Source organism: Salarias fasciatus, chromosome 14 (assembly GCF_902148845.1).
Source record: "Salarias fasciatus chromosome 14, fSalaFa1.1, whole genome shotgun sequence".
Lineage (NCBI taxonomy): Eukaryota > Metazoa > Chordata > Actinopteri > Blenniiformes > Blenniidae > Salarias > Salarias fasciatus.
This window is the reverse complement of record NC_043758.1, coordinates 6,643,808-6,664,270: the sequence shown is the minus strand read 5'-3', so window position 1 is coordinate 6,664,270 and position 20,463 is coordinate 6,643,808. Positions and strand designations below refer to the sequence as shown.

The 20,463-nt window shown below is 42.2% G+C and overlaps 1 protein-coding gene across 1 annotated transcript in view; it reads right to left on the bottom strand.

Annotated features, from left to right (window-relative positions):
* Positions 1-443: 443 nt before the first annotated feature.
* LOC115400178 (leucine-rich repeat and fibronectin type III domain-containing protein 1-like protein) overlaps positions 444-20,463 on the bottom strand; it is a 166,225-nt gene continuing 146,205 nt past the window's right edge. The window contains exons 9-10 of the mRNA XM_030107886.1: positions 9,241-9,890; positions 444-776 (exon numbers count right to left, since the gene is read on the bottom strand). Of these exons, the coding sequence (XP_029963746.1) occupies positions 769-776; positions 9,241-9,890 (658 nt within the window). The 3' untranslated portion in view covers positions 444-768. The remainder of the gene's footprint in view (positions 777-9,240; positions 9,891-20,463) is intronic.

Below are 20,463 nucleotides of genomic sequence, written 5' to 3'. Positions count from 1 at the left end.
TAGGAGTTCAGTTCCAGTTGAGATGTAGCTCCAGTTCAGCCCAGCCAGGACCTTCTCAAACAAGTTCAGTACACCGAAATTGCCTCTTTTTTTTTTTTCTGCGTAGATTAATAGAGTGGAGCCACCTGGAGTGAATGATCATAAGAGTCATATTGAGCTTCAGGGAGAGCCATCCTTTAATGTGTAACAGGTGGAACAGGTAATCCAGAACCCTCTCCGCGGCAGCCGATCGGATCGTACATCCAGGTTGAGGAGAACTGCCCGTCCGACGCTGCCTCCCTGTTAGCGTTTCCTTTCTCACCATCCGCTCCACGTCCACGCCGCCCCAGATGGTAACAGGTTAATCCATGTTTTCCTGTCCTTTTTTTTTCTCAAAACTCTAAAACATACCCATATGCTTCTTCACGATGCCGTTTGAATAAATTAAGTGACTCCGGAAAAATCTTTGCAGTAAAAATGATTAAGATGATCACGCTGACAGCTTGATCCTGCAGCAGAATGGCACAACAAACACTGGGCCTTGACACGGTGGTCCAATCCAGACATGAGAACCAGGATAAGCACTTGAATGTAAACCAGACAGTACAGATTTAAAACTCCATGAGATCCATGGAAAGAAATGGTATAGGTACAGGAAACGGGAGATACAGGAAGATGAGCTTTAGGGCTTTTTTTTTTTTTTTTTTTTTTTTTGTTCTTCAGAGTCTTCACCAGCTTCTCCCTGATAGTTGCGTTCAGTCTCCATATTGACCATTCAGAAGAACATCATCAGGGCTCTAGGAAAGAAAAGAGTGAGAACATCCATGTTTGAGAACGCGGCATTGAGCAGAAGGAACAAAAACACACAGTAACACACACATGGGAATCGGGGTATGAAATCACTTTTTCAAGGGATACTTGGAACAAAGTGGGCAATGCAAAGCAGGGATCTGGAGCAGAGCTGACAGCAGAATTAAAAAAACAAAAAAAAAAAAGTTTAGGTGTTGCAGAGGGAAGCACCTGATCTGACTGAGCAAACTCTTCAAGTAGGGACAGGTATTTTTAACATGCAAAAGGTGGTTTATTTCGACACAATTAGATTCAAACTGGATTGGGTGTGAATGTGACCAAAAAACTGAATCTGCCTTTAACTTTTTGGAAAAACTTTTCCCCCACCAGCTGCCAATCAGAAGTGTAAGCAGATAAGGCGGAAAACACAAATTCAAAGATGTATGAGACATGGATAAGGATGGTATTCGGAATAGAAATGGCTTTATTTGGCTTGGGGAAAATAAACATGTCAGGAGATTTAACACCTTTTATATAGTGTAATAACCTGAGCTAGATTTAATCCTAACCATGGGGCAGATTCATACAATCCTCAGTGGCAGCTGCTATAATTTGTTTTCACATTGTATGTGTTGATTTAGAAGTTAAAGAAAAGCTAAAGAAGACAGGGGAAACATTTGTATTTGTGTGATTTTACTGCTCCCTGAGGAGAAAGATGATGAAGCCGTGTAGCACGAGGAGCGCAGGAAGTGAAGGTTGAAATGTGTGTTTTTTTCTGACTTTATGACAGCATCGCACTCGGCTTGCAGGCAGATATTTGGAAAGATACAAGATTGAGCTTGTCGTTAATAGTTTCATGTGTTTTTAAAAGTTTTAAAGATGCAATAGCATATCCAAAAAAAAAAAACCAAAAACACAGAAACAGAGGGGGGTGTAACAGTAACAATCGCCTCTGACATTTATGAATTAAGTTCAGCTTCTGTTGTAGTTCTTTATAAACTTCCTTCCGTCGTTTACATTTGCTAAAAAAATGACTACATAAGAGGAGTCAATGTGTGTGCTGAGCAAATTAAGAGTTGCATTTTTTTAAATTTTTTAGCCCTGCTTTAATTCATCTATTTCATATCCGATTTGCTTGGGAAGCAGCTTTTATACAATATAAATCAGAGATGCATTTTTCCCCCACTCTCTAGTGAAACCAATTAAAAGAGAATATATAGACCACAGGATAAAAAAAAAAAAATAATCCCTCTGGTTAAAATTCCACCCTGAACATAACAGCCTACATGTTCTTTTATTTCAAAAGTGCTTAATGAAATATTATCAACCTGCACATTCTTCAAATCCTGTTAGTTTTATCTTGTGAGACGTGGTGATTAGTGGAACTGATTCCGTATAAAAGAGCGGTTTGAAGACAGGGGAAGGCGGAGATGCAGCGCAGCTTGGTGGAGCGACGTCGCTGCGCTTGTTGTGGCAGTTTATAATGCCCCAGCAGGTACTGGTGATGTGTATGTTTGTCAGGAGAGCATTTCTTAACTGCGTGCGTCAGACGGAATATTCCTCAGCTCCATTTACTCATTGTGTCAGTTCAAGAATGAAGCACAAACTTCTTAATGCGCTCCACCATATTCATCCATCACAACCACTGCACATCTCCGCCGTCTCCTCTTCAATCACCCTCCACTCTTCTCCCCGCGCCTCCGTCACTTTCGGTACCATGCGGATGGATGGAGGAGACGGAGACGGATTGCGAGAAGAGACAGAACAAGGTGGTGTGCGATGATTGTAACGTGGCGAGAGTGTTGAGGTGTGAAGAGAAGAAGGAAAAAGAAAAGGCACAGGAACACAGATTATGGTCTAAAAACAGACAGAAACAGGGTGAAAATATGGGTCACAAACAGGATAAACTAAACTGAGCAGCGGGAGGGACATTTGGGAAGGAAGCACAAGATGAGAAAATCCTTCATCTTTATCGCTCCAGGAATTTCTCTTACTTTTTTTTTTCTGTTACAAAAAAAAAAACTGAGTGAAAAATATTTCAGCAATCCTCATCATTGGTTAATCAGATTTAACTCATTGTTTCTTCAGGCCAAAGGTTACGCTAGAATTGGATTGTCTCTGAAATGAAAAATCAAATCCTTAAAAAACAACTTCTCGAGCTTAAAAGTCAGTCAGAAGTCTGAGGATTTAACGGCACACAAATCTGGAAGAGAGCAGACGAGCAGCTGTAAGGAGGCAGTGTTTGACAGCTTCACTTACAATTAATTAACATTCACTCGCAAAAAAATTACTTACCAAAATAATTTCATTATAACGTGTGAAAAGTGTTATCAATCAACTAATCCATTAACTGACTAATGGCTGCTGTCTCAGTAATCGTTCTGTGCTGTAAGCGCCATAAATTAAATGTCACTGCTTTCTTCTGAGTTACGGTGGAGGCGTGAACATCAAGGATGATCTCTTAACTTCAGTGCGAAAACAAACCAAATGGAAACACGACACCAGTCGTCCTTATTTCTGTGGTTTGATGGGACCAAACCAGCAGACAGAGGAGGGTCAAAGGGCGAAATGCGACACAGGAGTCGGGCCGGGGCAGAGAAGGATCGGCGAGGAGCAGTCATGTGGGGGACAGAAGGGAAGCGATTGTGGGAATATAGAGAAGAGGGATCAGGGGGTGCATAAGCTTTAAGTGTCAGTCATTACTCTGTGCAGTATTGGCTGGGTCTCGTTATGAGGCCGAGAGACCTTCAGATCTTAAAGTTTCTCCATTCGACACTACGAGGCCGCCTGTCGTCTGCTGCTGGAGGCGTCCGAGAATCAGAGGAGGAAAGAGAGAAAAGTGGAAGGAAACACAGAGATGGCAGAAAAGAGACATTGAGAGAAATGATGAGAAAAACACTGACAAAAATGAAGCTAAACAGCCCAGTGGAAAAAAAAAAAGGAAAGAAAGAAACAGTAAAAACTGGGGAGAACGAGGAAGCAAAAATGTCATGACAGCCAGAAAGTAGGAGGAAGACAAAAAGCACGAGGGAGAGAGAAAAGAGAGAGATTGGAAAACACAGCGGGCGGAGGCGATTCGGGGAGACAGACAGCGGTGAAGAATGAGACCGGGCACACGGGATGACGCTGAACGGAGTGATGATAGATTAAAATACACGGAGGACAGACAGGCTACAGGGTCACGGATGGGCCATGGGGAGAACACACAGCCGCTCTTCGCACACACTCACACGCATCTCCCTGTGTCGTCCTCCTCTATTCTCCCATCTCTGCCCAACCTTGCGGGAACGTTCGTGTCGGCTCAAGGCCGTTAACCCGTGTTCGCAGCAGGGAACACACTCACGGGGATTCCATCGCTGAGCCTCACGCTTGTGTGACTCATATGTGAGAGGTCAGTGTGCAGACTCACACCAGCGTGACCTTGGGCCGTGCCCTAAAATTAACCTAAATGTTTTTGGTAACCTCACAAAATAAATGTTTTAGCTCGTGGGGACATGGTTTTTTTTTTTGGGTCACCGCGATGTGACAGCGCCACAGAGTTTTGTCCCTGTAACATCATACGTTAGACAAGCGCCGGCACACGTGCACAAACTCACAATTAAACGCACACACAGTGAGAGACGTGCACACACTCACACACATACACACACGCCCTTATATTTAACGTTATTGAACTAATAGCACTTTGCTTGACATAATCATAATATGTTTGACTCAAGCATATAATTACTGCTAACCCAGATAGAAAATTCCTCATTTGGTATTCAGGTTAAAGCGTTGAATCCACACACACTGTTCCAAGGTGACACCATAGAGGCCAAAATATTGTCTGCTAAATGTATATTTGTTTACTAATCCATTTTAATTTAGGGGATAGCAGCCTACCTTGACAATGTTTCTTAATTTTTAGGAGGATAATTAATCATTCTTCTTTTATTCTACATGAACACTCATTTAAATTAATAGTCACAAATTGCCGAAAATATACATGTTGAAGCTAACAATTTGTTCATTTCAGTTTTAAATTGTATTCTAGCAAAAGTGAACAACAGTGAAGAAAGAAAGAAAGAAAGGATTTAATATAGTAGCTATTAGTGTTAGCCGCTAAGTGCTTCTTTCTAAAGCCATCAGGAGATGTGAAATTACTCTATCAGTAGATTAGAGATAAAAACTAGTACCAGTCACCCTGCTTTACCTTTGTCTACTTTATGATGTCTTAACAATGGGCTTATTGTATTGCTGTACTGCTGTGACAGATCATGGCGTCTGTCGGCCCAGTGGCCGATTCACTCATTGCGTTCAGCTGAAGTCACATCACGTAGTGGAAAGTCAAATGGTGGTGCACACGCGTTATTTCCATCGGTTTGAATAAGGGCTGTCAGAGTTAATTGCATTAATTATGATTAATTAATGTAGGAATGACTACAGATTTTCTTTTTTAAATTGTGATTAATCACATAATTAGGCTTCAGGCTTTTTTCAGTTTGAAAACTGTATTTTTAAAGAGACAGTGTATTAAGTCAGTGGCACTTTATTCTGACGAAGATCCAGCAAGCTCAAAAAGGAGATTCTTTTGTTTGATTCCCAGTCAAGACGCTCTGGTGAGAAATCAGTGGCTGCAGAAGTCACGATGCTGCACGATGAAACAATTACTTCAAATTCAACTTTTTACCTGACTGTCTGGACTGACGAATGCTTTACGTTATGAGCTGAAAACTGCCTTGAAATGCAAAACAGCAGAATTTAAAAAATGCAAATCAAAGCGCGATTAATCATGATTAACTATGGAATTGATGTGATTAATTGTGATTTAAAAAGCCATCTTTTGACAGCTCTAGTTTGAATTAATCAGCAATTTTTTTTCCAGTTTCACACAGGGCAGTTTATCATGGTTGTGTAAGATTCCGCACATGAAAAGAAACGGCTTTAAGTACGAATCGCACCAAGGCAAAGCAGCAACAACAGAACTGAGATAAACTACTAACAGAAAGCAGCAGACAGCTTTTAAAAGGTAAGCTCATGATTTTTTTTTTAGAGTATTATCTGATATTTTGAGGCGACTGAAGTTTCCAGTCAGCTGATCTCCATGATGCATTAAAATGTGATGCCCGAGTCCCAGCACTTTTTATTAGACACCTCGTGATTGCTGTTGCATAAGAGAGGGTTAAATTTCGGGAGATTGTGCTTATTACTCATGTGTCTTTGCGTGCGATTGTATAATAATAAGAAGCCTCTTTAAAAATATTATTCAACACACAAACCCACATCCAAAATGATTCATCCAATTCGCCGATGAATGTGAGCAAAATAGTCTGCGCACGGCAAACAAACAAAGGGAAAACTATCACCCACAATGTGCCTATTTTTTTATGTTGGGTCACATTTTTGACAACCCTGGGCCTTTAATGGGGTCTCTCTGTGTAGCTGTCAGTTGCTCTGTTCCTCAGGCTCTCTGACTCACTGCGGCTCTCTCTCTGATCAGATCAATGTTGCCTTTCTCTGCAATGCAGCAACCAGTGAAACACATCACAGACACAGTTACACCCTCAGAAACCCCGACCGCCTTTGTACAAACACAGGAGTATTATCCCTCATTGTGGCTTGCCCTCAAAGTGCCAACGATCTTGGAATCAAAGCAAAGAAACAAAGAACACAAAAGGGCAGCGGTAACTTTTTCTTCCTGGGTAGAGACTTGAGAAGAAAAAAGAAAAAAAAAAAAAGAAAAAGCCTGTAATAATTAGAATGCTTGGCTGCGGTGTTGTCTAAAAAAACTCCTCTGAGTGGCACACCTCAGTCAGATAAGGCTGAAGTGAGGTTGGAAGTGTTAATTAGGTCTATAGGGGGAAATGCCGGAGTTCGTGCATATGGTGGCGCCGTTATGTGGCGGCACATAAAGTTCGAGCGGGTTTTCTATTAGTTTTCCTAACTTGTAGCAGATTTAATGAGCATGCCCAAGTCGTTTTTTTTGTTCATCTAATTTGGCTATCCACCCAGCAGCGAACCTGCTGAAAAAGCTGTAAACTTCGTCTCCTGTTGTTTAAAACATGACTGATATTGTCAGAGAACAAGAATTCAGGCGAGTCATTCTACGTGACTTTGTTTGAGTTTTAAGAAATACTTGCTCATCTTCCAAAATTGATGAATTCTGTAAATTAGGTGCCATCGTGCCACCTCGTACATTTGACCCTTGACAGTTGCGTCAATCCGTTGCAAACCTGCACAAGGACCCAGTACTGTGGAAAAACTGAGTCTTGTGTGACACTGGAGACAATTAAAAACTGTTTGTATTGCTCAATTCACACAATAATTACAATTAAAGCTGAGAGCAATGGCGAGGATTTTTGATTGTGTTGACTTATTGAAGAACCTGCGAAGTTCACGAAGGTGAAAACTTATCGTAAACCTGCTGGCAAAGCTGCTGCACTCTGCACCGAGCTCTCCTGCTATCAGCGTGAGGCTCAGTGACAACTCATTTCAGCCCATTCACAGGGGCCAATCCAGTGACATATTAACCACAGATAAAGTATTTCAACTCAGCTGTTTAAGCCACTCATGAGAAATAGTGTATCTATTCCAATAAAACCTCCATGTCCTGAGTGGATTAGTGTTAAAGGGGAAGTGGACTTTAGCAGGCTTATTACAGGTAGGGAAAAAAAAAAAAATAAAGGTGGTTGCTGATGTATATTGTGGCAGGATGATAGAGCACTTCAATCAAGCTTTGTATGCAAGTTATAATGCATCATGGGAAGCAGACTGCGTTACATAAAGGCATCAACGTCAGGAGAATTTTGAGACAATGTCATAATTGTGCAGTTTGATGCTGTTTACCAGACGTGTGAGCGCTACTGTCTAGCATCAGGTCAATAGCAACTCTTGTAGAAATCCAAACTACTGACACTGAAGCTGGCAGAAGAGGATGATCCATGACTAGACGAGGGAAAACCAACAGATCAAGCCGCAGTGAGTGAAAGCTCAGAGCACAGGCAGAGCTAATATTTATTGATTTCGGTGTAAGAGGGTGGGGTTGTGACCACGTTCAACTTCAAACTGTCATTCAAACTCACTGGAACTTCTTCAGAAATGAGGTTTGGATAGGAGCATAGACCTGAGCTTTCTAATTTGTTGGTGTCAGAGAGGCATGTTTTCATCTTTCTTCCTGGCTCAATTGTTCAAGGTCATTCAGCTTTCTCATCTGCTGATTTTATTGATGTTTTTTTCTCTCGTTTTGCTTCGTTCCTTCTACATTTTTAACGCCAGATGCTTTAAGTTTCTTAAAAAAATTGGTGTATAGACGCATGCAAATACCTCTGACTTTGACTTCTTGCAACTTGCTGTTAGTTCTGTTAACCTAAGATGCTGGAGAAAGAGTTATTTCTGCTAGTGGTGAATTCTCCTTTTCAATATCATGCTCTTTCATAATGGAATGGGTCTGCTAGGATTCTGATTTGTTAACCCCGGGGAGGCTCGGGTATATTTTGAGTGAATATATTGCAAAACAAGATTCTTGGATTTACATAAAGAGCACCCTCAAGGGCAAAATGTAAACTGCAAGTATATACAGCATTAGAAACATTCATATATCCACTGGAGTATAAAGATTCAAAACAAGTTTGTGTGCTGTGCACAGTGGCACACGTGTATTTATTCTGTGTGTATCTATAGGGAAACACTGTCAAAATAGAATTTTGAGTAAAAAAATATGAATTTAAATGTTAACAAGAAGGGCCAGAATTTCAGAAAGACCCCCACGCTGAGGGTTTTGAGCATCTAGACTCTAGTTGTGGTTTAAATTTAACCACATTTCATAGGAATGGATCTAGACTCTAGTTTTGGTTTAAATTTAACCACATTTTCATAGGAAATGTGGATCTTTTCTGCAGCATTTGTTGGACATCATTTGTAGAGAAGAAACTTTTCTTCTTTTCGCAGTTCGCTCCTTTGAATATGTCATTCTTAATGGTGCGGCTAGTTTCCAAGCAAATAGTTTGTGGGAGGAGGATGAATGGAGGACAGGAAGGTGAATGATATTCGGTGATTTGTGAGGGATGATCTCGCTTCCATTTCAAATTGATTCCCATTTTCTACTCAGAAAAAAGTGACTTTAAAAAGTGCATTGAGAATTTCACGTATTCTTACATACGACTGCAGTCCCCCTCGCCTCACCCTCCGTCTCTCCTGCCATCGTTCCTATGCAAGGACTGTGTCTCCCTTCCTCATTCTCTCGTTCACACTCACTCGGTTTCTCGCTCCTCTCCTCTTGGCTATTACCTCGCTCGGTTTCACACACTCGCTTGCACACTGTCTACCTCCTGTCCTCCATCTCTCGCAGCTCGACTGTCTTCCTTTGTGTCCCTTCTCTTTATGTCCCCCTCCACTCTTTCCCTGTCAACTTCTCAGTTCCTCTTTTCACCCCTCTGAAATGCTTCCTCCTTGCTCTGCTGCTCACATCCTTTATGTCTATCGCTCCTCTACCTGCCAATTCCTTGGGAGAGGTAGGCTCTTTGGCGACAGATGGTGGTCTGATTTTCATCTCAATGGCAACTCTGGAGGAGAAGCGGGCCTTGGTGGGCGAGAGCAACTCCTCATTGGCCGAGGAGTCAGTCCTTGTCATTGTGCTCCGTCCACTGCTCTCCTCCTCGACCAATGCCACAGTGTCTCTCAGAGTGTTGCTAGGCGACATGGCCCTGGACGGACCGAGGGCCTGGTCGTCCTGACTGTCAGTCATCTTTGAGGCAGACCGAGGGAGGACTTGGACTTGATTGCTTCCTCCTTGTCCGTTGCTCTGCGGTCTTGGCGCGGCCGCCGCGATGGCGGCTTTCCCATGGCCCGCTCCATGGTGGCTGTAAACCTTGTACCGTATCATTAAGATGATGATGAACACCAGCACAGAGGCGACAATAATCCCTCCGATGATGATGATCATGGTGCCTCCCAGGAAGTGGCTGCGCAGCTCTTCACAATGGCTGAACGCCGTTTCTGTTGTGAACGACAGACAGCCCAGCGGACGCGTGGCGGTCAGCGAAGTGACCAAGTCGTCGAGCACAGCCAACACACACAGATCGTAGTTGCGTCCGGGGGCCAGATCTCGGACGAGGAAGTCGTTGCTGCTGGACGGAATCATCCTGCATGGACGAGACAAAAGAGAAGAACCTGTCAGTAAAGGTTCCTCTTTTGATTGTATTTCCCAAAGTAACACACATAAACTTAAAAAAAGAATAAAAAAAAATCAATCCCTGCTCATACAATGAGTATTTATCTGGCGTCTTTGGTCAGCTGAACATTCGACCCTGCGTTTCAGGCTTACAAGACACAGTTATATGGGACAGTGGACAACTCTACAGAAAATAAAATAAACATTTTCTTCCATTATTTGAAGCTATACTAAAACTTTCACAGTATTTTCAAAGGAATTCTTCACTTGTAGTAAACATGTTGGGTATGCATCCACATCAAGGAGAGAAGTGGGTCAGACACACAAAAAGCGGAATCTGTTATCTTTGTGAAGAAATACGCTGACCGAGAAGGATTGTTGACCTGAATGAAAGAATAGAAATTAGTGTATGTTATATTTGAATAATATAGAAATGAAGTTTCAATTTCAAGCACATAGTGCTCAATTCTCATAAAATGAAAAAAAGAAAAAAAAACTTCAATGAGCAAGAAAAACTAACCATATCTCATTAAAGACATCAAAATAGGAAAAAACAAAAAATCCTCATATATATGCCAACAATTCCCTCTGATCTTGCCACAATGTATTGAAACAATTCTGCCAGTAGCCGTTCACAATGCGGCGGCTCTCATCAGGCGATGGCTGCTGTACGGCGGGGAAGAGAAACCGCCACACTTTCCAACACTAACCTTGCCTGTCGAGCTTTTTCTGTCACTTCATCACCACAGCAATCTGTGCAATACAGAGCTCTTTTTTGTTTCCTCACATTCTGCTGAGCGTTATAATATGGAAGGTCTAACAATGACACATGTACTGTCTTCATACATTTCCGTGCGCGGCACCTCACTGGCCTTATTTCCCCACAGAGCTGAGACTCATAAGTCTGTGATCTGAAAACACGGATTCAACCCTCACAGCTGCAGGAAACCACGATCTTTCGGTTAAACACCTTCCTGATTCTTCCTCTTGTGAACTTTTTCATCAGACTTTCAAAAGCTAAACAGTGTGGATCACTTTTTTCTTTGCTTTTTTTTCATTTTCATGGAGGGAAAACAAAAAAAAAAACAAAAAAAACTAGTCAGCCTGGTTAATGGTCTGCTACCTGTTTTTACCAAAACCTTCCCTTGGGATTATTCACAAGATAAATGAAACTGTCATATGCTACATACTGATAAAGTTCTATTTCACTTCTTCGTCACCTGCTTTCCCCCCAAAGCGCTGTCTGCTCGGCTTCATTTCATTAATGCATTCCCACCTCTGCATGGAGGCAGCCAAGCTTTTCCGCATAGTCAGAGTGAACCAGCAGTGATGGAAGGCGGGCGTGCATGCTCGTGTCTGTGTTTGTGAGAGCCAGTGGGCAGCCGGGTACTGGCTGGCCGAGTCTCGGTGCCAAGCTCATCGATGGCATTGAACCTCCACCAGGAAGTAGAACTTGGCAGATAGCGCCGTGTGTGTTTCTCTCTTTGCGTGTCTGACCTACTGTTGTTGCTCAGTGTTGTGAAAAGGATCCCTGGACTGCGCTCCTAATAGGAATTGAACCAAGAAACTTTGACGGCCCTGATGTCTTGCCGAAGGGTAGCATCGTGATTCGCCAGCAAAGCCGTGCTGTTGTTCCCAGAGGAAATTCTTAAAGGGGTACTGAAGAAAATAGTGTATAATAGGAAAAGGCACCTGTGTTCACAATAATAAACTTCAAAATATCCTGGCTGGAAATTCTCCTGCAGTGTTTGAACACAACGATGCTTTGGCTGTTTGTGTCTCTTCCAATCATTGAAAAAAGAATAAAGAGGGGGAAAAAAAAATGGAAAACGAACAAATGACGTTTACATATGTATATGTAATGACTCCCCCTCTCCCTACACACCCACACACACACACATCCTGAGAGAAAACGGCCTGTGTTTATAAAAGGAAAACTACTGGCAAGTGTAGAGGCTGGGCCAGAACTGGTAATGTCCCTTTTTTCCAATCCTGGAGCGTCGATCGAGCTGCCGTCTGGCACACCGTGTTCTATTTTAATGAGCAACTAAGTGGTTAAACTTACACCCATAGTTTGCTGCTATGAGAATATGTGTCATGTTTGTCACGACACAAAGTGAGGTGTGTGAAAGTGCCCTCAAGAGTCTGACTCAAAAATACATTATGTAAAAGTCGTGACTGATCATAATTAAATCGTCATGGAGACGGGGGGAGCCGGGCTCACTGCTTGTGACTTTATCATCCTGTGCTAACTGTGCGGAACTTCAAGACTCCCCACAATACCCACAACTCCAACAGTTCAAGATGACAAAGTTATTTGAAGTGAATGTGAGGGCTGAAGGCAGGAGTCAGTCAGACTGTCAGTGTTCGGAGCTGCAGAGACACCACTGTACGTCCATGAGACCAGAGAGGGAGGGCATTAACGGAATAATCGCAGGTGTCACTGTGCAAATAACTTACAAAAACAAGAGCATAATGAAGAAGCTCAAGTGTGTAATGCCGACGCTGCGGCCGATTCTTGACATTTTCCACTTTGTTGTCAATTGGTTTTATTTCAGCGAGCTCTTTGTCGTGTTGATTTGATTAGTTTTATTCCACATTACAATTACTTGGCTCATTAAACAAATTATCACAGTCACATCCCCCTGTGGTATCACTACACTGTGCAAAGGAAACTGCAGGAATTGAAGCTACAGAAGAAGTGCAACTTCTATGATATGTTCACGATGGGCTGCGCTGAGCTTTGCTTGGCACTGTTCTGCATGTTCATGGGTTTCTGAAGGGACGCCGTTTCCTTCCTGGTTTAAAAATATGCACATTCCATGCACTGGTCTTTTAATCAATGTGGATTAGTATGTGTGGTTGTTGGTCTCTGTTCGCTCGTAACCTGTTCAGGACCTCTCATGGATGGATGGAATGGATGGAGAGATGGAGTCTATTCCATTATTCTGCTTTAAGTCTGTAAATCTTAACGCCGCCGTCATCTCACCCTTATCATGAACATGACATTGTTCTTTACTCACAGCCCTGGTTTGGGACTTGCAGTTTGTTCTCAACACTTCATCTTGGCAGAACCGTAGTGTTTACCACAACAATGGAGTGATCGGTCAGTAAAATCTAACTGGGTGTGGTCAATACCAAGCGAGAGCCTGAGTTTTTCCATCTCCTCCAAGGAGTAAAAGGGTAAATGGATTTCACAGATATAAAGCGCTTTTTCACCAGTAGAGGTGGCTGCCATGCAAGGCAGTCAATTCATCCCCTGGGAGCAGTTACAGGTTCAGCGTCTTGCTCAAGGACGCTTCAGGACAGGACAGGGGGAGATGCTGAACCCACAACCTTCTGACTGAGAATCAGCAAAGGCGAAAACAAACAAATCTCTCTCTTCGTGCAAAGCACTCGTCGTCCTTCAGTCAAACAGGTCTTGCCTGATGGGATCTGGACATTTCCTGATATTGACAGCCTACATACCTCATTATAAAACAGCTGGATTTGAACCTCAAACCTCTATGTCACTGACTGCTACAATTTTAACTTAGAATCACACTGAATCAGGCATTTGGTTATGTTGTACTTATCTTGCAAGGATATTACATAATTTACTTATAATTTGTGTAAGGTTTACGTGTACACTGGACAATGATTCCCTAAACATTTACTTAATAAAAATACAGATTTTGGATGCTTGGGAATGATTTGCATGAAAGACAAACACTTGATAAACATCAAATAAACACATGATCTCTGTCTAGTCCACCAAACATTACAATCCAAAAGGAGCTCATCACAGACGTGTCACGCATCCGTCACACCAGACTAACATGCTGAAGGCTTTGAGCTCATTTTACATTTTCAAATTCATGAAAACTAGATTGAGAAGGATTTGAGATATCCGCAAGAGTAAGGAAATTGCTATGCATTGATAAAGTTACAAAACTGAAGTGAAATTTCAGATCTGAGTGAATGCTTATAGATGTTCTGGAAGCTCCATCCCATCAGCTGACCTTTCAGACTTCATGCCAGTCATCTCAGTGGTGATGAAGCAGCAAAAATCCTTGCGAAATACCACCATCAGTCTATTTCCATTTTAACCAGTAGGATTATTTTAGTAGGAAGTTTCCTCCTTTTCTCATAAAAATCATCCAAAACTGAAACTATGCTGAGAGCGTACTTACTTTTCGTCATTTACATCCTGTTTTGGCAAACCACTGTTTACAGACATAAAAAACTTAATGGTCTTCAACATCTTGCCATTTTTGTTTTTCCCACTTTGCAGCTTTTCCTGATATAAAGATAAATGCAGAAACCTCAATTATATCTAAAGACTTCAGCATATGGCCTTTAATTTTGCGCATCGGTCAGCATCTGTTTGTGTTTTGTACATCAACCGTTCTGCAGATGGAAGAGGATTGATGCAGCATTTCTGACCGATCAATAATTAACTGTGGGCTGGGAGTTTTGGGTCTTGCGTAAGTGTGTCATGACTTTACAAAAAAAAAAATAAAAAAAAAAAAAAAAGGACAAGGACTGCTGGGCCAAGCAGAAATGCTTCAGCAAACCCATTTGACACCGCAATCATACTGGATGGTTTATTCAGTTAATGGGTTCAACCACGGACACACACACACACACACACACACACACACACACACATGCTCAGAGAGAGTTAAACAGCTTAATGGATTCTTTTTTTTCTCTACTGTTCAGACACACACACACACACACACACGTGCCAAAAACCTAAGTAATGTTTTGCATGAGTGTCGTGCTCTCGTCACACACACACAGACGAGCAGTCAGTTTTGCTCTGTCACTCCTCAGTTTACCCTCACACTCACAGGCACGCATGCAAACACACGCACGGCACACATGACTGTGCGCCGTCAAACAGCTACGGGACGAAAACCATTTTAATACGCAAACAAACAATTTGACTGTTTGAAATGAACGGATTACGGCGCGCTGTGGGATCCGGCTGTGTGTGCACAAGAACACTGCGAACATGACAACAGGCTGGTTTCGTGATCGATGATTTGATTTGAACTTTTTTTTTGTTCATTCAGTGTTTAGGTAATTAAAAAAAGAGGTCAAACATTTGATCTACATTTTGGAAATCTGTATTCTATATCTTCCTAATGAAGAAAAATTAGAAAGGAAAAAAAATCAACAAAATGTTTGAGGAATCTGAGGGAAAAAAACACAGTGGAAGAGTTCATTTTTCTACGGTGTACAGTTTGCCATCAGAGAGAGAAAATAAACACAGACGTCAACGATGAACGGTAACATTTTCATGAGCAACGTGGTTACAGTCACTACTAGAAAAATAAAATTAAAAAAAAAAAAAAAAAAAAAGAAAAGAAAGAAGAAAAAGTAGGTTGCATGGCGCCGAAACAGCCGGCCACTTTATGCAGGGCAAAGCAAACTCATTACCAGGAATTATGTTGAAGACTTAATGATCAACCGTCCTCATCACATAACATCCTATTTTTCGTCTCCTGTTCTGTATCCTCATTTTTATTCAAGACCATCCCCGACTGCATAGATTTACGGTTACTTAAAAATCGCCCCCGTTCACTACAAAGTCTTTTCCCACTGCACATTTCACTCTTTGACTCCTGGTGTTAATGATGCCTGCAAATTACTCCCCAATCTCGGAATACTATTTATAATCTCCGCTGAGAGCCCGATGAGATTTCGCTCTGACCATTTGGAGCTGGGGAGCGAGACATGCCCACCCCCGTGGCTGTGACAGAACGCAATCTGTCACAGCACATGCATCCCTGTGTCTGCAGAGCAGCCGCGGTAATGTCGCTATCGCTGCATGTGCTGTTGAGGCGAGATACTGTTCTGCAGAGGATCTGGCTTGGAGTCGTCTTCATTCCCCCGATAACGCGCTTTGGAAGCCATCGGGTCTGTTCCTGCGCGCATCTCTACAGATGATTCATATTGACATGTTTCACTCCCCTTCCACACCCCACCCGCTCAGTTTTGTTGTCTTGGCTTTTCATCTCTTAACAGCGTTCAACACAACCGCGTACAAAGAAGAGTAATTACAGTAGATTGCTGTCATTTCCCCGGGTTATTCCTTGCCTGCTTACTACAAAGCACAACTTAACCGTGCGTTTCCCGTCTATCTGCTTTAAACCAGCAACACAAAATCCCTCGAGAGACTCTTCATAAAAAATTGGTTGACTCTACTTTGCGACTTTAAATGAGAAAATAAGACGGATGGATGGTTGATGGATGGATGGTTTTCTGTTTAACCAATTCTCAGAGCTGATCTGTTACATACGGTCAATAAAGATCAATTTATGCTTTCACGTAAATTACCTCCACCTCAAGGAAACAAGGAGTTTAACACCACTATTGTGTCATTATGACGAATTTTCACAAAATCTATTTGCTTTGGGGTCACAGTCGTGTTGAGAAAAGTGATAGTTTCCCACATCCGGTGTTGACAGAGCAGCAGATCAGAGCCTGACCCATGAGCAGTCCTGCAAAACAACTAAATTCCAAAGGGACTGTAACTGTGTAAAGAATATGTTTCATTATATGTAATATCAGCTATACAGTGACAGAAAATCAGGCACAGGGCCGATTCCACTGAGGTGTGGGTCCATCGTCACAAATGGCATTAATAGATGCTAATTGAGCCGTTCTCAGGAGCTCTGCTTTGTTAGCGTGTCAGGATCGTCTTGTCTCAGGCGGACCGGTGACAGGTTCGAAAGAGGCTCGTGTTACAGCAGGGGACCGATGAAGGGGGCTGCGCCGCCTGCTCCTGTGTGTGTGTGTGTGTGTGTGTGTGTGTGTGTGTGTGTGTGTGTGTGTGTGTGTTCTTGAGTAAATGTGCCCACTCTGACATTTTCATGCCCAGCATGGACATACGCTCACATCTGTCTGTGCATGAGCCTGACATTTTCATGCTGTCTGCATTCGGTGAGGTTGGCTGAAGATGGGAAGACGGTTTGTTTGTAAATACTGTCCATCAATCAGTGCGCACACACACACACACACACACACACACACGCGGAAGCACGCGCGCGCGCGCAGTGTCACAAAGTCAAATCCAGAGCTCGGGGTTGTGACTGTTGATCTAAGCAAAACGTCAGGAGAATATTTATGAAAATGTGCCCCGGCCATTTTTGAATAATTTAATGTGCCAATTATTCCCTCCAGTGTCGGCAGTCCGGAACAGAGGAGGGCAAAGGTTCAACAGAAAAATCCCTGCAGCACACACCCGCTGTCCACCGCGCCAGGCACACTGTGAAAAATGACACCAAACTCAACATGGATGGAGGGACTGATGGAAGGATGTGTGACGCTCCATTATTCTTAAAATAAATAAATAATAAATAAATAAATAAATAAAAAAGGTGTTTGACATTACTCAGAGAAATAATTCATGGCTGGAAACATGACAATCTTACAAAATGACTTGTAGAAGTTCTCTTTTTTCCAGGCGGAACAGAATAGCCGTCAGGTACTCGCCAGAGGACAGGATCTGATGGTACAAGATGTAATTATGAAAAATAAGTTTCACATAATTATTCATACTGTGTGGACTTCCCCTCTGGGACCCTGTGAGCTTAGGGCCCCGTCCTGCTGCCCTCTCAAACGAGGTAAACTGGCTCGACTGGCCCAAAGGGAACTGAGTCAGTAATTTGAAATGTGTTGAGGTTTTATTGAGACGGCCTTTCTTCTCTCTCCGTTTTCCCCTTGAAGGAATCTCAGTCTTTTCTTTTCTCTCTTCCGTTTCATTCCTGCCATCAACACATTTCTCCGTGTGTCACACACACACACACACACACACACACACACACAAAAGGGATCAGATTTGGATTCAGCCTTGCAGGAACACTTGCAGTTTCATGATGTAAGAAGCCCCTGGCTGTTAAATCAGCAGGTGAAGACGCATCTCAGATTACTCTAATGCAGCGGTTTATGAAGTGTTTATGAAGGGTGGGGGGGTGGGAGAGAGGGTGAGGGTGGGGGGTTATCGACTGAGGGGCACCAGGAAGAGAACTCCAGAAGAGACACTGGATGTTTTTTTCCCAAAATCAGCAGGGAGGTGCTTATATCCATTACATTAAGACACACATTTTATCAAAAAAATGTAATTATTTTACCGTGACAGGAATCTAACTGGGCACTTTCACCCTCAGAGTCACATGTACATCTGTTTAAGCTGCTCTTTCGTTCTTTCATCCACACACCCTTGCAGCACTTGCTCAAGGACACTTTGTCACATGTACAGGAGGAGACGGAACCTGCAGAATTTAACCTCCTCTCCCGACTGAGCCACAGCCACATTATCCTTTAATCATTTTTTCATTGCTGGAGAAAAGCAGTTAGTTAGTGTCATAATTCTTCGCAGCCATCAGCAATAAAGCAATGACCCTGATTCATTCGGGGCCTTTCCCGCTCATATCCAGCGTCCAGATGGCCAGTTAAATACATGAGTTATAGCGTAAGTAGATGATCAGCTAGGGATCATCAAGCAACTTGTGAGGTTGAAGCTTGACCCTCTTATGAAACTGGTGTAATTTGATATATATAAATGAGTGTGTGGAGTGTGTGGAGTGTGTGGAGCCCCCCTCTCCCGGTAAAGTATCAAACCAGCTTGTTTCGGCACATCCTGCAAACCTGCTCAGTCAAATAGTCGACTCAGAAAGACTGTTTGGCAAATGTAAAATCCCATGGCATTAAATCTTCGGGATATTTTTTAAAGCAGAGAAATGTGCTGTCACTGTTTCCCTTGGCTACAAAAAAAAATAAATAATAAAATAATCAGCATGCATTAATTTTAGATTGGATTAAATCTGTTGCATCCTGTTTATTTCAGCCAGTGCGGCTTGAAATTGGTGGTTATTCTCAGAGGTGGGACTTTGTGTTTTGATGGTAAAAAAAAAAAACAAAGAGACTCCAGGCGGTGCATGTTGAACAGCATCCTGTGCGAGACTGGAGTGTTTATAGGAGTATTTTGAGTAGTTCATCATCTTTCAGTCCTACTTTTCTCTGACAGGTGAAAACAATGTTGCAGACAATGATGCTGCTCGGCAATCAGGATCAATTAATGTGACTGAAGCTTGGGAGCCGTTTCAGTAACACGATATGAACAATGGCTTTTTTTTTTTTTCTTTACATGGTCATTGAAACTCCTAGACTGTTTTGATCTCTGCCAGAGTAGATTTTCCGTCTTTTTGCAATAATCTGTGATGGCACATCATTAAAAATCAGTAGCAATGCAAACCAAGGAAAGATGGCAGCCTAAAACTTCATACACTGGCTGCTCGATGTAGATTCACTGAGGGTGAAAGTCTCAGGATACCATCTCTTGACACTGCTGTGCGTGCACGTCAGATTTGTTATGTATCACTTGTTTTCCTACTTTTAAGTGTTTTCCTTCACCTCCCTAACCGCTGATTCCTTTCATTCCGCTTCTCTGGCTGCTCCGTCCTCATTACAAAACATCAAGTTAATGCCTCAATATGTTTTTACAAGGTTGTCAAGGCTTTATAGGGTTGCTTCAACCCGGACTGCTGTGGAGAAAAAAACTTTTCACGAGGACAGAGAACAGAAGATTGAGCCGTCCTCAAGGATAGAGATGTTCTAGCATTTGTGCTTTTGTTGATGGTTTTGACAGGAGGGAATAAACTTGAATATGAAGCCAAAGAGTTAAAAAATATGTGTCATCAGCTTGTAATACATGTCTGATTTAAAAAAAAAAATACTTTCTCTAATAGAACAGGGATGTCACACATGAATCCCCCTGACAGGGTGTGTTCCAGTGGCAAAATGACCTTGCCTGATGTGAAAATGACAAAGAAAACATGATCTGCAGTTAGTCAATAACGGTGCTATTTTCTTATTTGTCCAGAGAGGAGTTGGGACATGGCGCACCACCGAGAGCCAAAAAAACGAACAGCGGAAAGAAGCATTGATAGAATAATTCAGCAGTTAAAGCAAACAACCATACCGCCGCCATACGACGAGGGCGTGTCACGAAATCATGAGACCAAAGAAGCTTCTGACCGATGTCACTCTGTTCCTCCAGAAAACTCAGGCTGTTCATGTGAGGTCTTCACTTATTACACATATTCAGAACGTACTCTTATTCCTTTGCAAATAATCTCAGAGAAAATGGTGTCACCGTCATCTTTCATGTTATTATTATTAATATAATACCATCTTTTTGCTGCTTGGGCCCCACAGAGCTCACACCGGGCTGCATGTCACCGCTGAACTAAAATGAGTTTGACACTAAAAAGCAGAGTGATGATATAGTTTCTTTAGTTTGCATTATGAAGACGTTTTCATTCTTTGGAAATCTTGAATTTTTATTTTTCAGTACAAACCTAAATACACCTAAAATGTACAAACATGATCTGTGACACACAATCAGAGATGTGCAATGATATTGATACTGTATCAGCATCAAATAAAACTAAAACATTAAACACAGCTATTGGCATGAAACGACAATGATAACGTAAAATCTGCAATCATGAGCAAGTCGTAAAGAAAAGGAGCAGCAGCAAAAATCTTCT